The sequence below is a fragment of the Garra rufa genome, chromosome 23 (assembly GCF_049309525.1).
Source record: "Garra rufa chromosome 23, GarRuf1.0, whole genome shotgun sequence".
Taxonomy (NCBI): Eukaryota; Metazoa; Chordata; class Actinopteri; order Cypriniformes; family Cyprinidae; genus Garra; species Garra rufa.
The window spans coordinates 32,888,926-32,909,652 of NC_133383.1; the positions used below are offsets into that span (position 1 = coordinate 32,888,926).

The following is a 20,727-nucleotide window of genomic DNA, read 5'->3' on the forward strand; positions in this document are numbered from 1 at the left end:
TATGGCATCATTGTGCAGAACCTTTAAAAAAAAGCACCTTTATTTTTAAGAGTTTACTAAAGGAGCAAAGTGTAAACAGGAGATGATGCTGGTTGACTTTCATGTATACAAATGTGACCTTCTCCGTCCAACCTGTGGTGTGTAATCAGCCTCAACACTTTCATTAGAAGCAATCAGGCTCTATTACATTCATTTCCAGTGGATGTGATGGTACCGCATTTTTTTCTGGTTACAAAGTGGTTACTAATCACAGCTGTTCATATGGTGCAAAAGTTGGCTCTCCAAAAGGTGCTTTATTTGTTATAATTTGTTTTTGTTGATCATGCACACAGAAAAAAAGCGGTTTAAAACTGTACCTTTTGGGGTACAACAGCTCATTCCTGGATCAATATCCTTAAAATGACATATTTGTACCTTTTTTTACCCTTAATAGGTACATATTAGTACCATACAGTAATAATATGCACCCCTAAGGTACTAATATGTACCTATTAAGGGGTAAAAAGGTCCAAAGATGTCTTTTTAAGGGTTGCAGCTAATCAACATTGGAAATACCAATCAATTACACTATATATTATGTAGGGATGCACCGAATATTTTCGGCCGAAAATGGCCCAAAAGTGCATTTCGAAACAGTATGTTGATGAAAACAGAAACCGCAGCCTGCATGTGCTTGTCTGAAGCAACACATCTGCGGTGTGGAAGTATTTCATTGGTGTTACGTCGCAATACTTTAAAGATATGTCTTTTCTATAAACTGTATTTTTATAAATATTTATGTTTTAAACCATGGAGGTGAGCCAATGGATATCACACAAGCAATGTGGAAACTGCGCAATATGTTAAAGTGAAAGTAAAAACTGACAGTGCTTTCAGCATCTGATGTGCATTCTCTCAGAGACAATGAGAGACGATTATACTTCATATGCTGATATTAATTTAGTCCCCTAATATTTTTCTTGTGCCCTGAACATGGTGGGAAAAAAATAAAAAGAAACGTATTTTGTGTAAGGTTTGTTTTTGAAAGTCGGTTCTTGAAATAAAACTCTTAATTTTCACTGATGACTGTAGTGTTATTAGGGGTTAAGAAAGTCTTAATTATGATTTCAGGTGGTCTTAAATGTGGGGACTGAAAGACAAGAATTGCGATGACACTTCAAAAGGCTATCCATTGAATAAATATGAGCGCTGCACGTTTCAAAGTCATTTGCTGCGCTGCTTTGTGTACCATTCTGACAGCGCCTCCTGCTGGAAGAGAAACACAGAGTTGTAAATGTGAACTGATGGATCCACAAGATAATGTGTTATAAAAATGTAAACAAAATCAACAATTTAAACAAATGCAGTAAAATGTATGTATATATGTTTAAGTAATATAATACTTGATTGATAATAATTGTTTAAATTAATATAGTTGATTTATTCTTTGAAACTTTAATATTAATTTATGCAATTGCAATGCCTTGATTTTAGTAAGATTAGTACACAGTCATAGCCATAAATGCAACGGTACTAATAATTGGCATAATTCTTTTGGTCTTGGTTTCCTCTTTTTCGGTTTCGGCCAACAATTTTCATTTCGGTGCATCCCTAATATTAGGATACATCTGAATGACAGAACACTGATTAAGTGAATAATGCAAGGCAAGAACAGCAAAAAGTGCATGAGCCAATTTTAACCATTAACCATTCCAAGGATGAAATGCTCTTTTTGATCAAGATGTGGGGATTAAAAAAAGAGTGCAGGTGCAATGAACGATTAAATACAGTATTTTATTCACTGAAGCCAACATTGTGTCCCTGATCTTTGCAGGCAGGCGTAAGACACGCTCATGCCAAGAGATCACAACCAACACATCCAGTCTTCTGAACACAGGGCAACAGGCATATTTAACAACATTTACAGATTTAAAGGAGTAGTACAGGATCACAGCTAAAAAAAAAAAGGTATTCACGATATCTGAGTTTGGACACCAAAGGTCCAACTGATGGCTAAGGCGCATTAAAACCAGCTGCTCTCCTTCGGTACTCACACGATTGCATTTTGACAGGAGATCATACGTTACAGGGTTTTCCAAAGTAAACGGACAAAGATGACAAGGCTGGAGTCTCGATGGAGAAAAACTGACAAGTCATAATGTTTACAATCAAGTTCAGTTAAGGGGGAAAATAAAAGCGCTGTGGCATACATCATGGTAAACATGAGCAGTTTCCAGTCAAAATATTATCATGACAAAGAAAGACATCTTGAAATTATGCAAGCCTCACTTGTAATGTAATCTTTTTTAAATCCTACGTAAAATAATAACAAATGGAATTACTATTTAAAAGCACTAAGTCTGTGTAGGACGTGCACTGTTAAAGGGTTAGTGCTGGAGTTACATGTCACAGGAAACTATTTGGTCTGGAAAAACAACATGAAACATAGTAGCACATAAAAGGGAAGAGTCGACCTCTTCATATTAACATTCACACTGATGACAGATTTGTAGTATTCGTTACTAAGCGTGTACGGTATATACTGCTCAAAAGTAATGCAACTTTTGTTCTAAAAGTAGCAACAAATAAATAAAAATAAACATTATCTAAGTGCTTCTGTGTTCAGAACTGGACAAGAGAAATAACACGTCCGGCAATTTCACAGCGAGAAGAAAACAAAACGAAAACATGAAAAACAGGACGCAGCAACAATATCTGTTGCAAGAGCTTGTAATGACAAAAACACAGCATAGATATGAACAAATCCTGTCTATTCGTCAAATTCTAACAAAATAAAGTGTCCTTAAAAATACTTCAAGTAAACAAAATGTCATAATAAACCGAAGGGACTAATATCTGTAAATGTAAATGTGAAAAGCTTCTCATATAGATTCCGTCGTTTAAACCTTCAAAGCAAATAAGTAAATAGATCTGGCTTTGTTGGTGTGCAAAAACACGTTCATACTGTATAGTGTTCACGTCAGTGTTTTCTCTGTAATGAAAATGACTTCTTAGATTTAAGGTCAGCGTCACGAAAGGCAACGGTTCCGAGTCGAAATGTCTCAATTCCTCTAAAAACCTAAACATGACGGCAAAAACACACGAGCACAGACAAACTAACACGACTTTACACTTGTGAAAATGTACCTTCGGTTGTGTACCTTCAATAAAAGCAACCATCGATTTGGTTATGCTTGAAAAAAACCTATATAATGAAGTAACATATCACTACCCTTTATAAAGCTCTCTAAAAGAGTCGAAAGAACTAATAAAGTGCACTATAAATACTACTGTCATCTTTACAACAATAATGTTCTGAACTGAGAATTAAAAATTCAAATATATATAAGATTATAAAATACACAAAAGGAGCATTGGCATTTACACTACTGAAAAAGCAGAAGTATACTCTTTACTTCAACAAACAGATAAAAAAATAAATGGCACAAACTGCGCAGTCGACGATGTTGACACGAACATCATCTCATCTGGCGGTCTGAAATGCCGGAACTCAGCGAGTACCTCCAAATCATTGTTAGAAAATAATCTATTTAGAGTTTGGGTCCATTGCTGCGACATGCTGGTACGATCCATTAACGCGTGGGAGCAGATATTACACGGAGAACTTGTGGTTTGTTAGTAGGTGGTTAGTACGTCGGTTGTGGACTACATCCGTGACGAAAAACAAACGGCTATCGTGAGAAATCCTGCATCACATCCATGCACTCAAATCCTGAAGGATGCTGAAAATGACCCTTCTCTCTGCTGTCAGTTCAGATCCGCCGTGTATTTGTCTATTGAAATAAGTCAGACTATATCTACTGCCTAGCATATGCAAGTGGACGTTTCCACTTGAAGAAAATACTTCTCTTGAAGCAAAAACAGCACGATTAAGTTCTCAGAACAAAATCCGTGGCACTTTATTTTACAGTCCTGTTGGCTGATTTCTAACCCTAAACCTAACCTAATATTACTCAGTCATTTACTGTAAAATAAAGTGCAACCACAACATCTTTACACGCTAACGAATAAAAAAAGAAAACCACACTATTTGCTCCACAAGCACCGGCTGGTCAAGGGAGACCTAGAGATTTACAACTTCCAACCAATTGATCAGTTGACATTTCGCACAAATGTTTTCTGATTCAACCGTCGGCAGATAAATAAATTACATCAAAATACAGTCACACGTGATATACAATGGCTCTCTGACAGGACGCAGAAACACTGCCTATGTAACCTTGGGTGTTTCGGGCCGGTAATCCTTCCGCTCGGACGTGTTGCGCTTGACTTTGGCTGCGGCCGGCTGGGATTCCTGGTTGAGAGATGGGCTGGACTGCGACTTCTTGAGCGCTGCGTCACCGTCCCGGGCCGTCAGGAGCTCTTTCACCCCCTCTTTCAGGAGCTTCACGTACATCTCGTAACGGCTCTCCTTCAGAGAGAATTCAGAAAATCCATTAGACTCCATTATAATGTCATCAGCCACCACGCAGTCAAGCTCTAACAATAGCTCTGCTCACAGCCCTCGCTCACACTGCACCTTCAACGGCAAATGGCAGCTTGTGAGTGGCTCATTTAAAGCTGAACACAACAGGCAAAACACTTTTTTAGGCACTTGCCAATTGTGAGATTTTAGGCCATTTTGCTTCTATAACATGTTTTCTCCTTCAGGTTACTTGAAAGACAACATCCAAAATACACATTTAAGCATTTAAAGGGATAGTTCACCCAAAAATGGAAATGTGATGTTTATCTGCTTACCCCCAGGGCATCCAAGATGTAGGCGACTTTGTTTCTTCAGTACAACACAAACTAATTTTTTTTTTAACTCAAACCGTTGCAGTCTGTCAGTCATATAATAGCAGTGGATGGGCACCGAACCTTTGAAAGTAAAAAAAAAACATGCACAGACAAATCCAGATTACACCCTGCGGCTCGTGACGATACACTGATGTCCTAAGAGAAGAAACGATCGTTTTTTGCAAGAAACTGAACAGTATTTATATCATTTTTTACCTTTGATACACAGCAATGTCCAACTGTCCTATGTACACGCTCTGGACAGTTGGACATAAATATTGGTATAAATACTGTTCAGTTTCTCGCAAAAAACAATTGTTTCGTGTCTTAGGACATCAATGTATCGTCACGAGCCGCAGGGTGTAATCTGGATTTGTCTGTGCATGTTTTTGTTTACTTTTAAAGGTCTGGTGCCCATCCACTGCCATTATATGACTAACAGACTGCACCGGTTTGAATTAAAAATCTTCATTTGTGTTCTACTGAAGAAACAAAGTCACCTACATCTTGGATGCCCTGGGGGTAAACAAATAAACATCAAATTTTCATTTTTGGGTGAATTATCCCTTTAATTTCCACAAACAGGGTTTAAAACAAGACTTCAAAAGGAAATAATTTGTTTTTCACAAATTGTTTGTGACCCCAGTAGGTCTAAATATTATTATACAAGCTGCTTTATGTTTAATTAATTTCATAGGAGATTTTCATAGTCAGAATGTTAACGATTTGAATGTTTTTGTTGTAATGTTTTGTTTGTAGCACAAAATTTAACAAAAATTAAATACATTTATTAAAATGCAGTAAAAAAAACTGCAATGGGTAACAGGATTGCATATTTAGAGTTACAGATAACCCCATTTCCCATAAATGAAAGGAAAGATGTATATGTTAGTAATTTTTATAAAAATTATCTTGAAAGGGTTCTAATTGAGCTTAAGGTCAATTCAACAACTGTTTATAATTTGTGTAAAAATTTAGAAAATGTATTTCAACATTTAATTTATTTTTTTTAGATTATTTTAACAAAGTTTAAGCACAAAATAAAATGCACTGGTAAATGTTTTTTTTTTTTATGTGCATTTTTCAGTTATTGTCAGTGCATTAATCATACCACTATACTAACTAGATACACCACTGAAAAAGTACTTGGACACCATTTGTATTTGGCACCAAAAGTTCCTATAGTTTATTAGTTATGCATTAAGACAGCTTATGTCTGAACTCACTAAAGATGAGAACAAGCATTTGCAAAGCATTGTTTAACGTGGAAGCAAAAATAAGTATGATAAGAGTGCTGTTTTATTCCCCTCCTCTGACCTTAACCATCAATTAATAGTTTTTATTTTTTTGAATACATTTTATTCTCACCTTCTTTTGTCAACGAAATTGCATGTAGATATAGTCATAGTTTTTGTTTATTGGCCTTATTGTTGTCTCATCTTCATCTTGCCTCTCAAAAATTCATCATAGTTTTTATTAACACTGTTTAACTGGCTCATTGAACACAACTGAAATTAAACTACATTTGAGAGGTCCTTGAGTAATTTTAGGCTACTTCTTTTCGAGGAAAAAAAAAACCCTTCCACAAATAGGGTTTAAAACAAGATTTCCAAAGAAAATAATTTGGTTTTCACAAATTGTTTGTGACCCCAGTAGGTCTAAATATTTTTATACAAGCTGCTTTATGTTTATTTAATTTCATAGGAGAATCTCATAGTCAGAAAGTTGACGATTTGATTGATTTGATGCCTTTAGCAATGTTTTTGATGTAATTTTGTAGCTGTAATGGGTAACAGGATTGCATATTGTGAGTTTCAGATAAACCCATTTCCCATAAATTACAGGAAAGATGTATTTGTTAGATCATTTTTTATAAAAATAATCTCGATAACAGAACTAAATAGACTAAAACTAAGACTAAAACTAAAAAAATAGACTAATTTGTGTTAAAACTGAGAATATGTATTTTAACAATTTGTTTTTTTTTTTGGATTATTTAAACAGTTTAAGCACAAAATAAAATCCATTAGTTCATTTTTATGTGCATGTTAAGTTAGGTCCATCACATGTGTATTTGTAGAAAGCACCAATAGTTCCTATATTATTTATTAGTTATGCATTATTAAGACTGCTTATGTCTGAACTCATTAAAGATGAGAACAAGCATTTGCAAAGCGGTGTTTAACATGGAAGTATGATAAGAGTGCTGTTTTTTTCCTATCCTCTGACCTTAAAGGATAACTATTGCCAAAATGCAACCTGGGCTGTTTTTTTTTTACTGTAAATGAGACAAATTTATATCTAAAAGCATAATTACGACAAACGAGCCGTTTTTGAGATTGACCGTGATTTCGTTTTGTGGTCAATGGCCGGTGAATGGGAGTACTAGGGGCATAACTTTGAGCGCATCAAAATCAATATTTTAACAACACTAAGACTCGACACACCATGAAACTTTGCTCGAAGTATCGCCTGGGTCTCTACACATGAACTCCAGCATTGAGAACATTGTTTGTGTACACAGAGTTTACTAAAAAGAAAAGTTTTGAACAGCTCACTTTCACTGTTTGAGTTTCCGCTCACGGCCGTCTTGCCAGTCAAGAAGTGTCCATCTCTGAATGAAAATGAATGGACTCCATAGGACGAAATATTAGGCTTATATGAGTCTCTTTTTACAACTAGAAGGTTAATATTGTTTTTCACTTATGACAAAACAACGAATAAGCTGTGCATTTATATGGAAATATGCTTTAGGAGCTATCCATCCTCGCATTCGGAGATCGACACTTCTTGACTGGCAAGACGGCCGCGAGCGGAAACTCAAACAGTGAAAGTGAGTTGTTCAAAACCTTTCTTTTTAGTAAACTCTGTGTACACAAACAATGTTGTCAATGCATCATGGTGTGTCGAGCCTTCTTAGTGTTATAAAAATATTGATTTTGATGCGCTCAAAGTTATGCCCCTAGTACTCCCATTCACTGGCCATTGAAAACAAAACGAAATCACGGTCAATCTCAAAAATGGCTCGTTTGTCGTAATTATGCTTTTAGATATAAGTTTGTCTCGTTTACAGTAAAAAAAAAACAGCCCAGGTTGCATTTTGGCAACAGTTATCCTTTAACCATCAATCAAAGCCAGAAAATGAAACTGCTTCAGGAAACGCATTTCCATCAATTCATCCCTGACACTTTAGATGAGGAACGTCAAAGACAATGAATATGCCGAAGCAAGGGGGAAAAATACAGCCAAGGTAAACCTGAGCCAATGATCTGCTTAATTGTGTTTCTTGCTTCATAAAAGGCAATAGCGTCTACCTCAAATTCCAGGTAGTGCTCTTTCAAGCGGTACTCATCGATCTCTTTGGCTTTGACCTTCTTATCTGGTGGATAGGATCTGTGTTCGGCCAATTCTGTAGAGACGTGCTTCAGCTTGGCCTCGTGGGACTTGAGCTGCTCTTCCTGTAACACATCAGGCACATCAAAAGACCAGCAGTCATCAAAGGTTTCAGATGTACACAGCACGTCCCATCGACAGCGTTTTACTTCACTCTTGAAACCCACCTGAGACATTCGGGTCGTGGTCGCTGGCAGCAGCGGACGGCTGAATTTTTTCTGAGAGCCAATGGCAGCGGGGAAAGACGGGGCGGAAAACATGGCCGCCACCGAGTTGATTATTCTAATCCAGGACTCCATTTCCTCAGGGCTCCTACAGAGAAAAGATTGTACATGTTCATATAAGAAAAGGCCAAGCTACAGTTGTGCAAACTCACAGGATGAGGCCAGTCAGCCTTACGAAGAAATAAAAGGTCTGCAGGCAGACCAATGGAAGAGATAAATGAGCTTTAATTGAGTTTGAACTGAAGCATGAAATTAGATTTGGAGTTCAGAGTTTCAGGCCCGTTTCTGAATGTGCGGCTGTCTGTGAGCGGCTCTTACTGGGCCTGGAAGAGGAACACTCTCCAGTCTGCAGTCTTGAGTTTGAGAACATTGGGCTTCTTCTCATAGTCCATAGCCTTGATGGCGAGAGCATGATGCACGCTAATGGCGTTCTTCAGATCGTCCTCTGATAGGGCCTTCTCCGGCTTATACTCGTCCTGCAGAAGCAACCACAAACAGGACAAATGATGAACATCGACAGAGATGGGAAACCAGGAACTTAAAAAAATCTGGTTCAGATTCTAGTTTCCTAAAGACTTTTTATTGCATCTGAAAACTTCTGCAGAGCCAACACAACAGTTTGAGGTTCATTCTTGTATCTTTGTTTCATCAATGAGATCATTGCTTTTGTTGTGTTACTAAATATTCAATGGTGGAGGAAAAACTTTCAGTATTTTAGTACAGTGTTCAATTGAACATGTCATCCAGAATCATGGATTCATATATTGCTTTTTAGTGATATGTGGATAACAAACACCACCAAGCTGAGGCTCTTATTTGTGTATTTCTATCATGACAGCTCTCGGAAAAGTTTAGCATGGTAATGAATATGACAATGGCAATGACAATGGTATTTGGTCTTGGCTGAATAGTTCTGCTACACTGCTGCTGAATTGCTGCTGTTGTTGGTTATTGCTGTAGTTGTAGATTATTTCTGCTGCTGCTGCAAGCAAGTGCAGAACTTGCTACTGCCAAAGCGATATGGTGATATGGTGCTGTGAGTATTTAAGACATACTGCTGCTGCTGCACAAATAGCATTAAATAACCCATAGCAGATCTATACAGGTGGAGCTAGGGAAGGTGTAGGGTTTCAGAGGAAATGCCCAAGTGAACGCTACCAACCATTTAAATAGCTGCAAGCTTAGATACTGAGGTCTCATAGAGACTCACCCTGACTACGAATACACTGCAAACATTCACAATAATGCCATTACTGTGATATCTGTAGGAATTTAGTAAAATACACAGTCAAATTTATATTCAAATGTTGTGTTTTCTCGTTTTCAACCAATGAATCACACTCAAAATATGGATATAGGCTGGTGGAAAAAAAAAACATGAAAAAAACACACAATAAAAGGCCACTTAAAGGAGTAGTCAGAACAGACATTTACAGATAATGTACTCACCCCCTTGTCATCCAAGATATTCATGTCTTTCATTTCTTCAGTCGTAAGGAAAATATGTTTTTTGAGTAAAACATTTCAGGTTTCTCTCCATATAATGGATACTACCCATCGTTTTGCTAGATAAGACCCTTCTTCCTCGGCTGGAATCGTTTAGAGCCCTTTGAAGATGCATTTTGGAAGTTCAAACTCTGGGGCACCATAGAAGTCCATTATATGGAGAGAAATCCTGAAATGTTTTCCTTAAAAAACACCATTTCTTTACGACTGAAGAAACAAAAACTTGAACATCTTGGATGACAAGGGGGTGAGTACATTATCTGTAAACTTTTGTTCTTGAAAGTGAACTACTCCTTTAAGTGTACTTTGAGAGTATACTTTCATGACTGTTTCTTAACACACTTAAAATGCACTTTGTAAAAATGCTGAAATAAATGTACCTTAAAGTCCATTTTAAACCATTATTGTTTAATAATCTTTAGTTGTACTTCGAAGAATTACATTTATTTTCATGTGGTAGGAGATACTAGGTAAGATAATAAAGCACATGTAAAGTACTTGGTTATAATTTTTAGAGTTTATTATTGATACGATTTTATTGATCTTGGAGAAAAAATATTTTTTGTCTGAGAATGAGTATTATCTCCAAAAACATGGCATTGCCATGGGCTCAAAATTCTCCCCTAATTATGCCTGTTTGTTTATGGGTTATTTGGAGAAGAGCTATATTTGGAATAATAATCCTTTTCCAAACAACATTATTATGAGAAAAAAGATTTGTGGATGAAGTGTTTTCAGGGGTTCTAGGAATACGATGGAGGATTCTGTTTAAATAATATGATGGAATCGATCAAGTTTCATGTAGAAATCAATACTCGTTCTGTATCCTTCTTTGATACTAGGATCCAATTAATATCAAAGTCTTTGGTAAGTACTTTATACACTAAGCCTGCTGTTGGAACAGTACTCTTCATGCCACAAGTGCTCATCCTACTTATTTGAAGAAAGGATGAAGCACTAGAGAAAGTACAGGATGCATCACAAAGATCAGATAAATCTAAGTCTTATCCTGTAGTCGTATTGTAGTAGATTAAGGATTTAATTAGAAAGCTTTGGCATACTGTGATCCTGCATGCACAATTCTTTTTGCTGATCCTCCTCTTTTTTTGGACTACAGACCAAAAATATAGTAAAAATTAAATTTTTTTGGTTAAATCTGAAACTAAGATGGGTGGACGCGTAGGCAATCAAGTAGACCTTTATCCTATATGTCTCAAATGGCACTGATGAAGAGTTGATCTCAAAAACATTTTGCACTGTACTTTATAGCATTTTTTATGTAGCCTCTACTGAAGCAAAATAAAATGGTGGAGAGTCTTTGCCCTATTTGTAGTTCTTGTCATATTTTATTACCATTTTCTAAACTATAGTGAATAAACTGTGATAATGAGAGAAATGTTAAAGGTGTCTGAATAAATTGGTGTGAATGTACATTATTTAATTGCAATTAAAATGCATTTAACAGTCAGAAAACATCACATTCGGTTTGCTCCAAAATAAAAGGTCTGTTTGAAATGAGAATGAAAAAGCCATCCAACACATTTCCTCTTTCTCTGATGAGAGTCATTGGGTGTGATTGCTGCACATGTGTAAATGGCACATCATTATCTTTAATGCCATGGAAACCTGCGGCCGTGGATACAATCAGTCACAGCACAAAACTATATGCACAGGACAGGTACGGTCTGCTTCCGCGCCAATATTTCATGCATGTGACTTTTGCATGACCGCCCAGCTAAGCAACTAATGCAAGTTCAAATGGAGCACATAAATAAACTATTGCAATGGAGAATGGGGAGGGGGGTGCTGGAACGCCTCTGAAAGGGTTTGTCAGACCTGAAATAAATGTGAGTGTGATTACCTCTCACATCTGAACCTCTTGAAGGAGAAATTGAAATATTATTGATGTTTGGGGGAAATGATGGAAATTTGATTAATCGGTGGTGTGAAAAAGCGAATAAACAAACCTTCTGCAAGTAGAGGATCATGCCTTTGAGAACAGCATAGAAGGTTTTCCAGCCTCGTTTCCCTCTCGGTGCTAGAGAATACAAATAAAATAATTTGCAATTATTAAATCGCAATTAATCACTCTTTTTATCCACTCAATGGCAGTTCATAGCTGTAAAGGGAACAAATAAAAACATAATTACAGGCATTGTAATTTAGGCATTTGCTTCGTGGTGAATAAGGTAAATTAACTAACAGTTATCGATTGATTACAAAAAAGTAAATTCGCAAACATTTTTTGTATTACAAGTTTTCTAAAATGTTAGGTTTAAATATGCAAATAAAGCATTATTTAATGAAATATGCGCTAATTTGCATACATTTCTAGTACAAAAATCAGTCGGTTTCAAAATTCTTGTTTAATTTAAAGACATTTTTGTCAAATGTTTTTACAGAGGGGATTTTAGATAACTAACTTTGTCACTCCATAATTCAGACAATTTGGGGGGGGGAATAAAATGTTGTATGAACAAATCCCTCTGTAAAAGCTTCAGGATATACATAGGAATAAAAAAGTGCTACTGAAGTGGAGATTTATGGTGTAGTGTAGGAGGAAAACCTCATTTTGTGACGGCTTTTAAAAATATGTATTGTAATTGAAATCTATTGACACAAATAGATAAAGTGCTATAAAAGAAACACTTAACGGTGTTTTTGGATGTTTTCTTTCCACTAGTCTGAAAAAAACACTCAAACTTGACAGGTGCAGGAAAAAAAAAAACACATTTTTGCCTGCAGATTCTCCCCTTAAGAAACTATTCACTGATAATCATTGTAGCCATCAAATCTTATTTACATTTATAGTGCTTTATAGAGCTCAACTGCATTTACTAGAAGTATGAAATTTATCCAGTTTGGGACGACATGAGGGTACTGTAAGTAAATGATGACCTTATTTTGTGAATTCTTCCTTTAGTCCTGTACCTTCCATACTGTCATAAATGGTCAATCACAGGGTGAGCGTTTACTTTTAGGGAGTCAAACATTTCAGAAGTCCACTCCACCTCTGAAGGGCATTACTTACATTTCTACTGTCAAATGATTCCCTTCATAGCATCTCTGTAGAACAGCTTTATTTACGGCTGTGCTATAGGAGCTTTGGGAAGCATCCAAATGCTTTACACCCCTTACAAACTGAGTTCTCAGTAGTGCGCTGATGGCACCTCAGGGACCCTGGCCTGAATGCTCTCAGCATGTGATGCATCAGATCACTAAAGCCCTGCTGTTTTTATCCGGACTGTAATACACCCATGGACACGCTCATTAGACCTCACTGGCATGACTGGTATTGGAGACTAAACTCATGCTGGCAAGTCTTCTGCAGAGCTGGACAGTAAATCACAAAGCGGTGGAGGATATGTTGTTAAAACATCTGTTCAAAAGTTTGCGGTCAGTAATTATTTTCTGTTCACTCACGCTGCAGTTATTTGGTCAAAAACACAATATTATACAACAGAAGTAACATGAAATATTACTGCAATTTAAAATAACCGCTTCTTATTTTTTATTTTTCAAGAGTCTTTGATAAATATAAAGTTGAAAGGAACATTTATTTGAAATATAAATACTGTAACACAAATTATTTTGCCACTTTTGAGCATAAGGTGAGAAACTGCAGGTGAATAGGGTAAAAAAAAAACTAATAGTTATCACCCTACTCACCCATTTGATTGATTACTTTGATAATTGCAAACATTTTTCGTATTACAAGTTTTCTAAAATGTTAGGTTTAAATATGCAAATGAGGCATTATTTAATGAAATATGCGCTAATTTGCATACATTTCTAGTAAAAATCTAAACACTGGATGAAGTCAGTTTCAAAAGTCTTGTTTACATTTTTGACATATTATTAGAGTCAAATGTTTAGAGGGAAATTTGGGCGTCTCATTTTGTCACTTCATAATTCAGAATAAACTTAGAACAGACGATTTTTGCGATTTTTTGGGTAATATAAAATGTTGTATAAAATCAAGCAAATTGTATATGAACAAATCTCTCTGTAAAAAACTCCAGGATATAGTCAGGAATAAAAATGTAAAGTTTGTTGTGTGTAAGTGCTGCTGAAGTGGAGATTTATGGCTCAGTGTAGGAGAAAAAACTCATTTTGTGAAAACGGCCTTTAAAAATATGGATTGTAATTGCGATCTGTTGACAAAAATAGTTAAAGTGCTAACACTTTAAAAGACATAAAAGAAACACTTAACAGTGTCTTTTGGATGTTTTCTTTTCATTAGTTTGAAAAAACACTATGAAAAAACAAAAAGGCCAAAATCTCAAACTTGACAGGTGCATGAAAAAATGCATTTCTGCCTGTAGTGTCTCATCTTGCAACCTTGCAAAAAATAATAATAATAATTTCATTCAATATCTTACAGACGCAAAACGTTTGAATGGTAGTGTATATAAATACAAAAACAGAATTTTTTATAGTTCGTGAAAGCATCCTTTTCCTATAATATGTGACCCTAAACCACAAAAACAGTCATAAGGGGCAATCTTTTGAAATTGAGATTTATGCATCATCTGAAAGCTAAATATGTTTTCCACTGATGTATGGTTTGTTAGGATAGGACAATGTTTGGTCGAGATACAACTATTTCAAAATCTGAAATTAGAGGGTGCAAAAAATCTAAATAATGAGAAAATCGCCTTTAAAGTTGTCCATATGAAGTTCTTAGCAATGCATATTACTAATTAAAAATTAAGTTTGATATATTTAAGGTAGGAAATTTACAAAGTACCTTCATGGAACATGCTATTTACTTAAAATCCTAATGATTTTTGCCATTTTCGACCGATACAATGTATTGTTGGCTATTGCTACAAATGTACCTGTGCTACTTATGGCTGGTTTTGTGGTCCAGGGTCACATATCAGTTTTGATCCAGTCTTTGAGATTTTTCTGCAGGAGAAGCTGTAATCGTTACATCTCTTCTAACAGACACAAACAGCTCAGCGGGTTTTCTAGTGACTCTAGAATCTCATTAGGAAGGAAAAATAAGTGGACATAATATATGGGAGACTACGGCCAAAATCCCATTTCACCATGCGTGCTTGCCAAAGCACTGAATCACACCTGCTTTACCCTCGTTCACATTACACAGCGTTTATTTAATGTCCTTTCCCATCATTCCCTGCACACCCACAAGCTTCTGTTATGAAGTCATAAATATAAAGTGCTTATGAAAAAGACTTTTAATCACACAAGGAATTGAAATGAGCCTCTGAATGACCTCACCTGGTAAATCTTTAGTTGAAAACTGATTTTTATTCTTCGTTATGTCTTGGTATTTTAGCTTTAAGCATTAGTAGTAGTTCACTTCCAGAGCAAAAATTTACAGATAATGTACACACCACACTGTCATCCAATGTGTTCATGTCTTTCTTTCTTCAGTCGTAAAGAAATAATGTTTTTTGAGGAAAACATTTCAGGAATGGTCCTTTTTCACACTTCAGTGTTTCTGACTTCCGGATTAGCGCTTGCAGGGTAAAAGTTTTTCCGGTGACAGCAGCGGCCATGCTTAACAAGAGTCTATTTTTAATCAAAGTCTATTTTTACAAAACAGGTACTATGATACTATGATATATAACAGTGTTTTACTCTACAAAGAGCAAACATTTCTTCAAAACTTTGTCAGCTTTGGCTCATCACAAATACTTTATTTAATTCTGAATGTTGGCACTTATAATTCAGTACATTTTTGAGTTTTGCCGTTCTGTCTGTTTGGTGCTGGTTGTGCTTTACGATTCTTCTTTGCATTATTAAAATGACGGTGTAAATGTACATAGTATAATGTGCCCAGGGATATACATAATAAAATAATATAACGCTAAACAAGAGATGACTCCGATTAATGACTTTATTCCTATTGGATCGGGATTACGTTGTTGTATTGAGTTGCATGCATCATGCATCAACCAGACTCAGAATTGTTTAATTTATTCTTGGAAAATGTGCATTTGGATATAAATGCTGTCAAATGCTTATAGAATTTACCATGCTGTAGTGATTCAAGGGAAATGACGAAAATACGCTCAAATATACCAGAGATGGAGAACAGAAACCAGCCGGTGCTATGTTAGGCGTATTATTTTGACAAGTCAGAGTCAATAAAAAGGGTCATATAAATTGCAATCAAAGAAAAAATTCGTTTTTTTGTTGATTATATAACAACAACTTGGAAAAATACAAAACAGAAAAGGTGAGAAGCATTATTTGAGACAAGGGCATACTAATATAATAGGCGCAGACCTGTAGCGGAACTAACTTTACCCTGCACTGACGTAATTTTCGATTTTTGTGAAAAAGGCTAATTATCCCCATATAATGGACTTCTATGGTGCCTGTGAGTTTAAACTTCCAAAATGGAGTTTAAATGTAGCTTCAAAGGGCTCTAAACGATCCCAGCCGAGAAATAAGGGTTTTATCTAGCGAAACAATGGGTCATTTTCTAGAAAAAATAAAAATTTATATACACTTAAACCTCAAATGCTCGTCTTGTCTAGCTCTGCCATGCACATGCGTACTCTGTGCAGTCCCGTTCAATACAGTTAGGGTATGTCCAAAAACTCCTGTCTTATTTTCTCCTCCAACTTCAAAATCATCCTACATCCTACAGTTTTTTGACATACCCTAACAGTATTGAACAGGACTGAACAGAGTACACATGTGCACGGCAGAGCTAGACAAAACAAGCATTTGAGGTTTAAAAATATACAAATTTGTATTTTTCTCGAAAATCGCCAATTGTTTCGCTAGATAAGACCCTTCTTCCTCGGCTGGGATCATTTAGAGCCCTTTGTAGCTGCATTGAATCTGCATTTTGGAAGTTCAAACTCAGGGGCACCACAGAAGTCCACTATATGAAAATAATTCCTGAAAATTTTTTCCTCAAAAAAACTAATTTCTTTATGAATAAAGAAAGAATGATGAACATCTTGGATGACATTATCTGTAAATTTGTTCTGGAAGTGAACGACTCCTTCAACTTAAATTAAACAACAAAGTTTAACAGTATTTTGTTTACTGCTGTTACAAAATCATGCTGCATAGCTGCTGGCTCATATACATTTTCCCCTCAAAACGAGCAGTTGTTGCATGGTTTCACATGAAAACTTACTTTTCTTTCCATCCATGTCAGCGTGGATTTTGCGGGTCAGGAAGCCAGTTTTGTAGACAGCAGCATTGGGGTCATGTGCAATGTCCAGGAAGGGGTTACTGCCGCTGCTGATGCGACTGATGCTCTTAGTATGAGAGTGATGGTTCTTATCCGCCAGCTCAGACAGAGACTTCTTCAGCTCATCTCCATCACTACAACACACAGACACATCCCATCAACCTTCATGCACGACAACTCTTTCACAGACCTGATAATGTATGAAGTATGTGTAGTGACAGACTCAACAGGTTCTGTTAAATGTAAGCGTTTGAGCTGCAGAAACACATTTATGTAAGAGACTGATAGGCTGATGTGTGGGAGAGTCTGCAGTCATTCAACATCACTGCAGGAATCCCCGCACAAACACACTGACCACTGACTCATAATGCACATCTGTTATTATGTGGCCGCCTGACATTTGTGAAAATAAAAAGCAGGAAGAATCAGTAGATTCCATCTAAATGTCATTTGTTAAAATTGTCTCTTTCGCATGACAGCTAAAGATACAATTCATGCATCTTAATCGATCACACTCCAATTCATGCAAGATCACATAAATGTTTCTCCATTATTTCGCTTTATACGCAGATATTACTGAGCTCACTTTTCTGTGACGCTGCTATCTTCATCCCACATGGCTGTTAGTTTCAGTCACTGCATCCATGCATGCCATCTATTACTGCTCGCTCAGGTATGGATGGCAGGGCTCCTAAAAACTCCTTGAGTGAAGGTGATGCCATCCATCACGAATGTATTTTGGCAGGCATTCACACTTTTTTTTATATATAACCAATCACCTGTCCAACCTGCTCAGGAGTTTCTGATCTTCTCACATGTAATCTAGATTACATATTTAGATTACAAAATGTCAGTACTTGTAATTAGATTCAGTGGTGTAATACTTCATTACAGTACTTAAGTATTTTTTGGAGCATCTGTACTTTACTTGAGTTTTTATTTTTCAGCTTACTTTTACTCCACTACATTTCCTAATTAAAATGTATACTTTTACTCTGATACATTTCTCAAAGCATATTACTACAAAATAGTCAGAAGTCAGAAGTCATGTAATTTCTTAATTTTGCAAAACTGTATGAAAAAAATATCTCACAAAAGTATTGCGTTCCATCTAGAAATTGTTTGCTCACAAAAATATTGCCTTTCCCTCAAAAAGATTTGCATTGAAATTTAGTTTTCATTTTTTTATTTAGTAGTCACCTCTTTATTTCAATCACAAACGTTTTTGTGAGCAAACACAAAGTTTATAAACTCATAATAAATTAGAATTGTGAATTTAATCTGAGATAAAAAGTCAGAATTGTGAGATAAAATTCACAATTCTGGCTTTTTTTTTCTTCTCACAAATGCAAGTTTGTAACTCGTAACTCTGACTTCTTTTCAGGAAATTCTGGCTTTTCTTCCCCAAAATTGCATGATAAAAAACCTTAAATTTGACTTTTTTTCTCTGAATTGATATAAACTTTGTAATTGTGAGATTTGTGAGAAATAAAGTCAGAATTGCAATATAAACTGATAATTTGCACGTTCTTTTCTCAGAAATGGATGATGTAAACTCGCAATTGTACTTTTACTTTCAATACTTAAAAGTACATTTAAGATTAAAAAAATACCTTTTGTACTTAGTTACAATAAATATCACATACTTTAAAACTTTTACTTAAGTAATATACTAAATGGTGACTTTAACTTCTACCAAAGTCATTTTTTGGTAAGATATCTGCACTTTTACTTAAGTATGGCTTTAAGGTACTTTATACACCACTGTTTTTAAACACAGATTTTTAAAAGGTAGTGCATGTGATGACTTTATTTTAGATCTGTTCCTCACACACGTCTCTTTGTTTTGTACAGCAGGTGGAGTGTTTGATTGAAGACGAACAGTTGTAATCACATGGACAGTAGCATGACTGTCAGAGGTCACAACATTAAGTTGGGTGTGTAACTTGACACGCGGCCCTTCACATGTTCACACACTCAAATACTGTCATATTAACAGCTGAGAAGATGCTTGATGGGTTTTGACAAAGATTACAGTTGCACTGCTACATTCTGGATTAAATGCAAACACTCCGCCGGACTCTGTCCTGAAGGTTGGAGCTTCTGTCAGTCATGCAAAAGAACGTTGCTAGGAAACTAACAATCCCAACAGCAGCCATTTACCTCGGCTTGCTGTACGTTTGATGCTTCAGACCACTATTTCCTTGTGACATTAGTCGAGTGTCAGGAGGCATTAGAAATGCTCAAAGATTCCCTTTATGGAAAGTAGGATCGCACAAAATAGTTTTCAAAAGGAAAAACATGAATAAACAGCGAACCAGGCAACAAGTCAAGTTAGTCAGAACTGGCAGACAGGCTCACAGCAGCGTCTCCTGTCTCGGTATATAAATGACCCTTTTAGAAGTTCCCATCCACTTACTTAAGCTGAATCACACCATTAACAGGCAGATGAGATTTACCAACCCACAAAATAAAACATATTTCAAATCATAAAACAATTCATTTCAACTTCACATTACAACGGGCTATTTCATTCTCTCTCTCTATACACACTAGAAAACCCTAAAAACCCAGATAAATGATGATGGATGCAGAGGATTTCTAGCCTAGAATCTAGACGCGCCCCTAGCGGCAGCAAATTACATTTGCTTCCAAGGTCAGTCTAGTTACTCTCAATTCACTTAAATTTCCGAAAAATCCAAGATGTACCGGGCCAATCACGAGTCGGTGGGCGGGCTTAACATGATGACGACTGACCTGCGACCATAAGTTCCGTCAGACATGAATTCCTGGTTCCGTGAATTAAGCGTGGAAAACTGAACAGTATTTATATAATTTTTTACTTTTGATACACAGCCACGTCCATGTGTCCTGAGCAGGAGCTCGTTACGCGCTGTGGTGTAGAATACGCAAACACCGGAAGCGATCTGTGGCGTGGATACGACACTCATTGTTTACACAGCACAAGAGATTGTGGATATAGCGGCTATTTAAAATGGTAATTACTTGCGCTTGTCCTGGTTGTTCAAACCCATTTAAAGCTGAAAAAGATTACGTTTGCTTGCGCAAACTCATCCTGGACTTTTTTTTTTACATATTTCCCCTTTCGGTGTTTGCGTATACTACATCAAAGCGCGTTCACATGTGACGAGTCGAATCATAGATATGCTAAACTCGTGCTCATGACAGATGGACGTGGCTGTGTATCAAAGGTAAAAAGAAAATTATATAAATACTGTTCATTTTCTTGCAAAAACCGATCGTTTCGTGTCTTAGGACATCAATGTATCGTCACGAGCCGCAGGGTGTAATTTGGATTTGTCTGTGCATGTTTTTGTTTACTTTTAAAGGTTTAGTGCCCATCTATGTCTATTATTTAGCTGACAGACTGCACAGTGCACTGATTTTTGTTAAAAATCTTCGTCGCTCTGACTACGTCACCTGACCGACTACGTCTCTGATTGGTTGTAGCGCTATCCTATTGCGTGGAGAGGAGTTTGAAAGACAACCGTTTATCCCACCCCTCCCGTTGAGCCCTGTCTATGGAGAGTGCCCAGACCCTACATTTATGTGGGTCTGGCTTGCCAGGCTAGAGGATTTCAGCAAGATAAGAAAAATAAACAGCTGACTCTTTCCATA

General features: G+C 36.4%; 1 protein-coding gene across 4 annotated transcripts in view; it reads right to left on the reverse strand.

Moving 5' to 3' along the window:
* Window positions 1–1,754: 1,754 nt before the first annotated feature.
* Window positions 1,755–20,727, reverse strand: part of psd3l (pleckstrin and Sec7 domain containing 3, like) — a 153,802-nt gene continuing 134,829 nt past the window's right edge. For all 4 annotated transcript variants that reach the window (XM_073830094.1, XM_073830095.1, XM_073830096.1 and 1 more), the window contains 6 exons: window positions 17,032–17,222; window positions 11,870–11,940; window positions 8,715–8,872; window positions 8,340–8,484; window positions 8,094–8,237; window positions 1,755–4,411 (listed from right to left, as the gene is read on the reverse strand). In XM_073830094.1, the coding sequence (XP_073686195.1) occupies window positions 4,211–4,411; window positions 8,094–8,237; window positions 8,340–8,484; window positions 8,715–8,872; window positions 11,870–11,940; window positions 17,032–17,222 (910 nt within the window). In that variant the 3' untranslated portion in view covers window positions 1,755–4,210. The remainder of the gene's footprint in view (window positions 4,412–8,093; window positions 8,238–8,339; window positions 8,485–8,714; window positions 8,873–11,869; window positions 11,941–17,031; window positions 17,223–20,727) is intronic.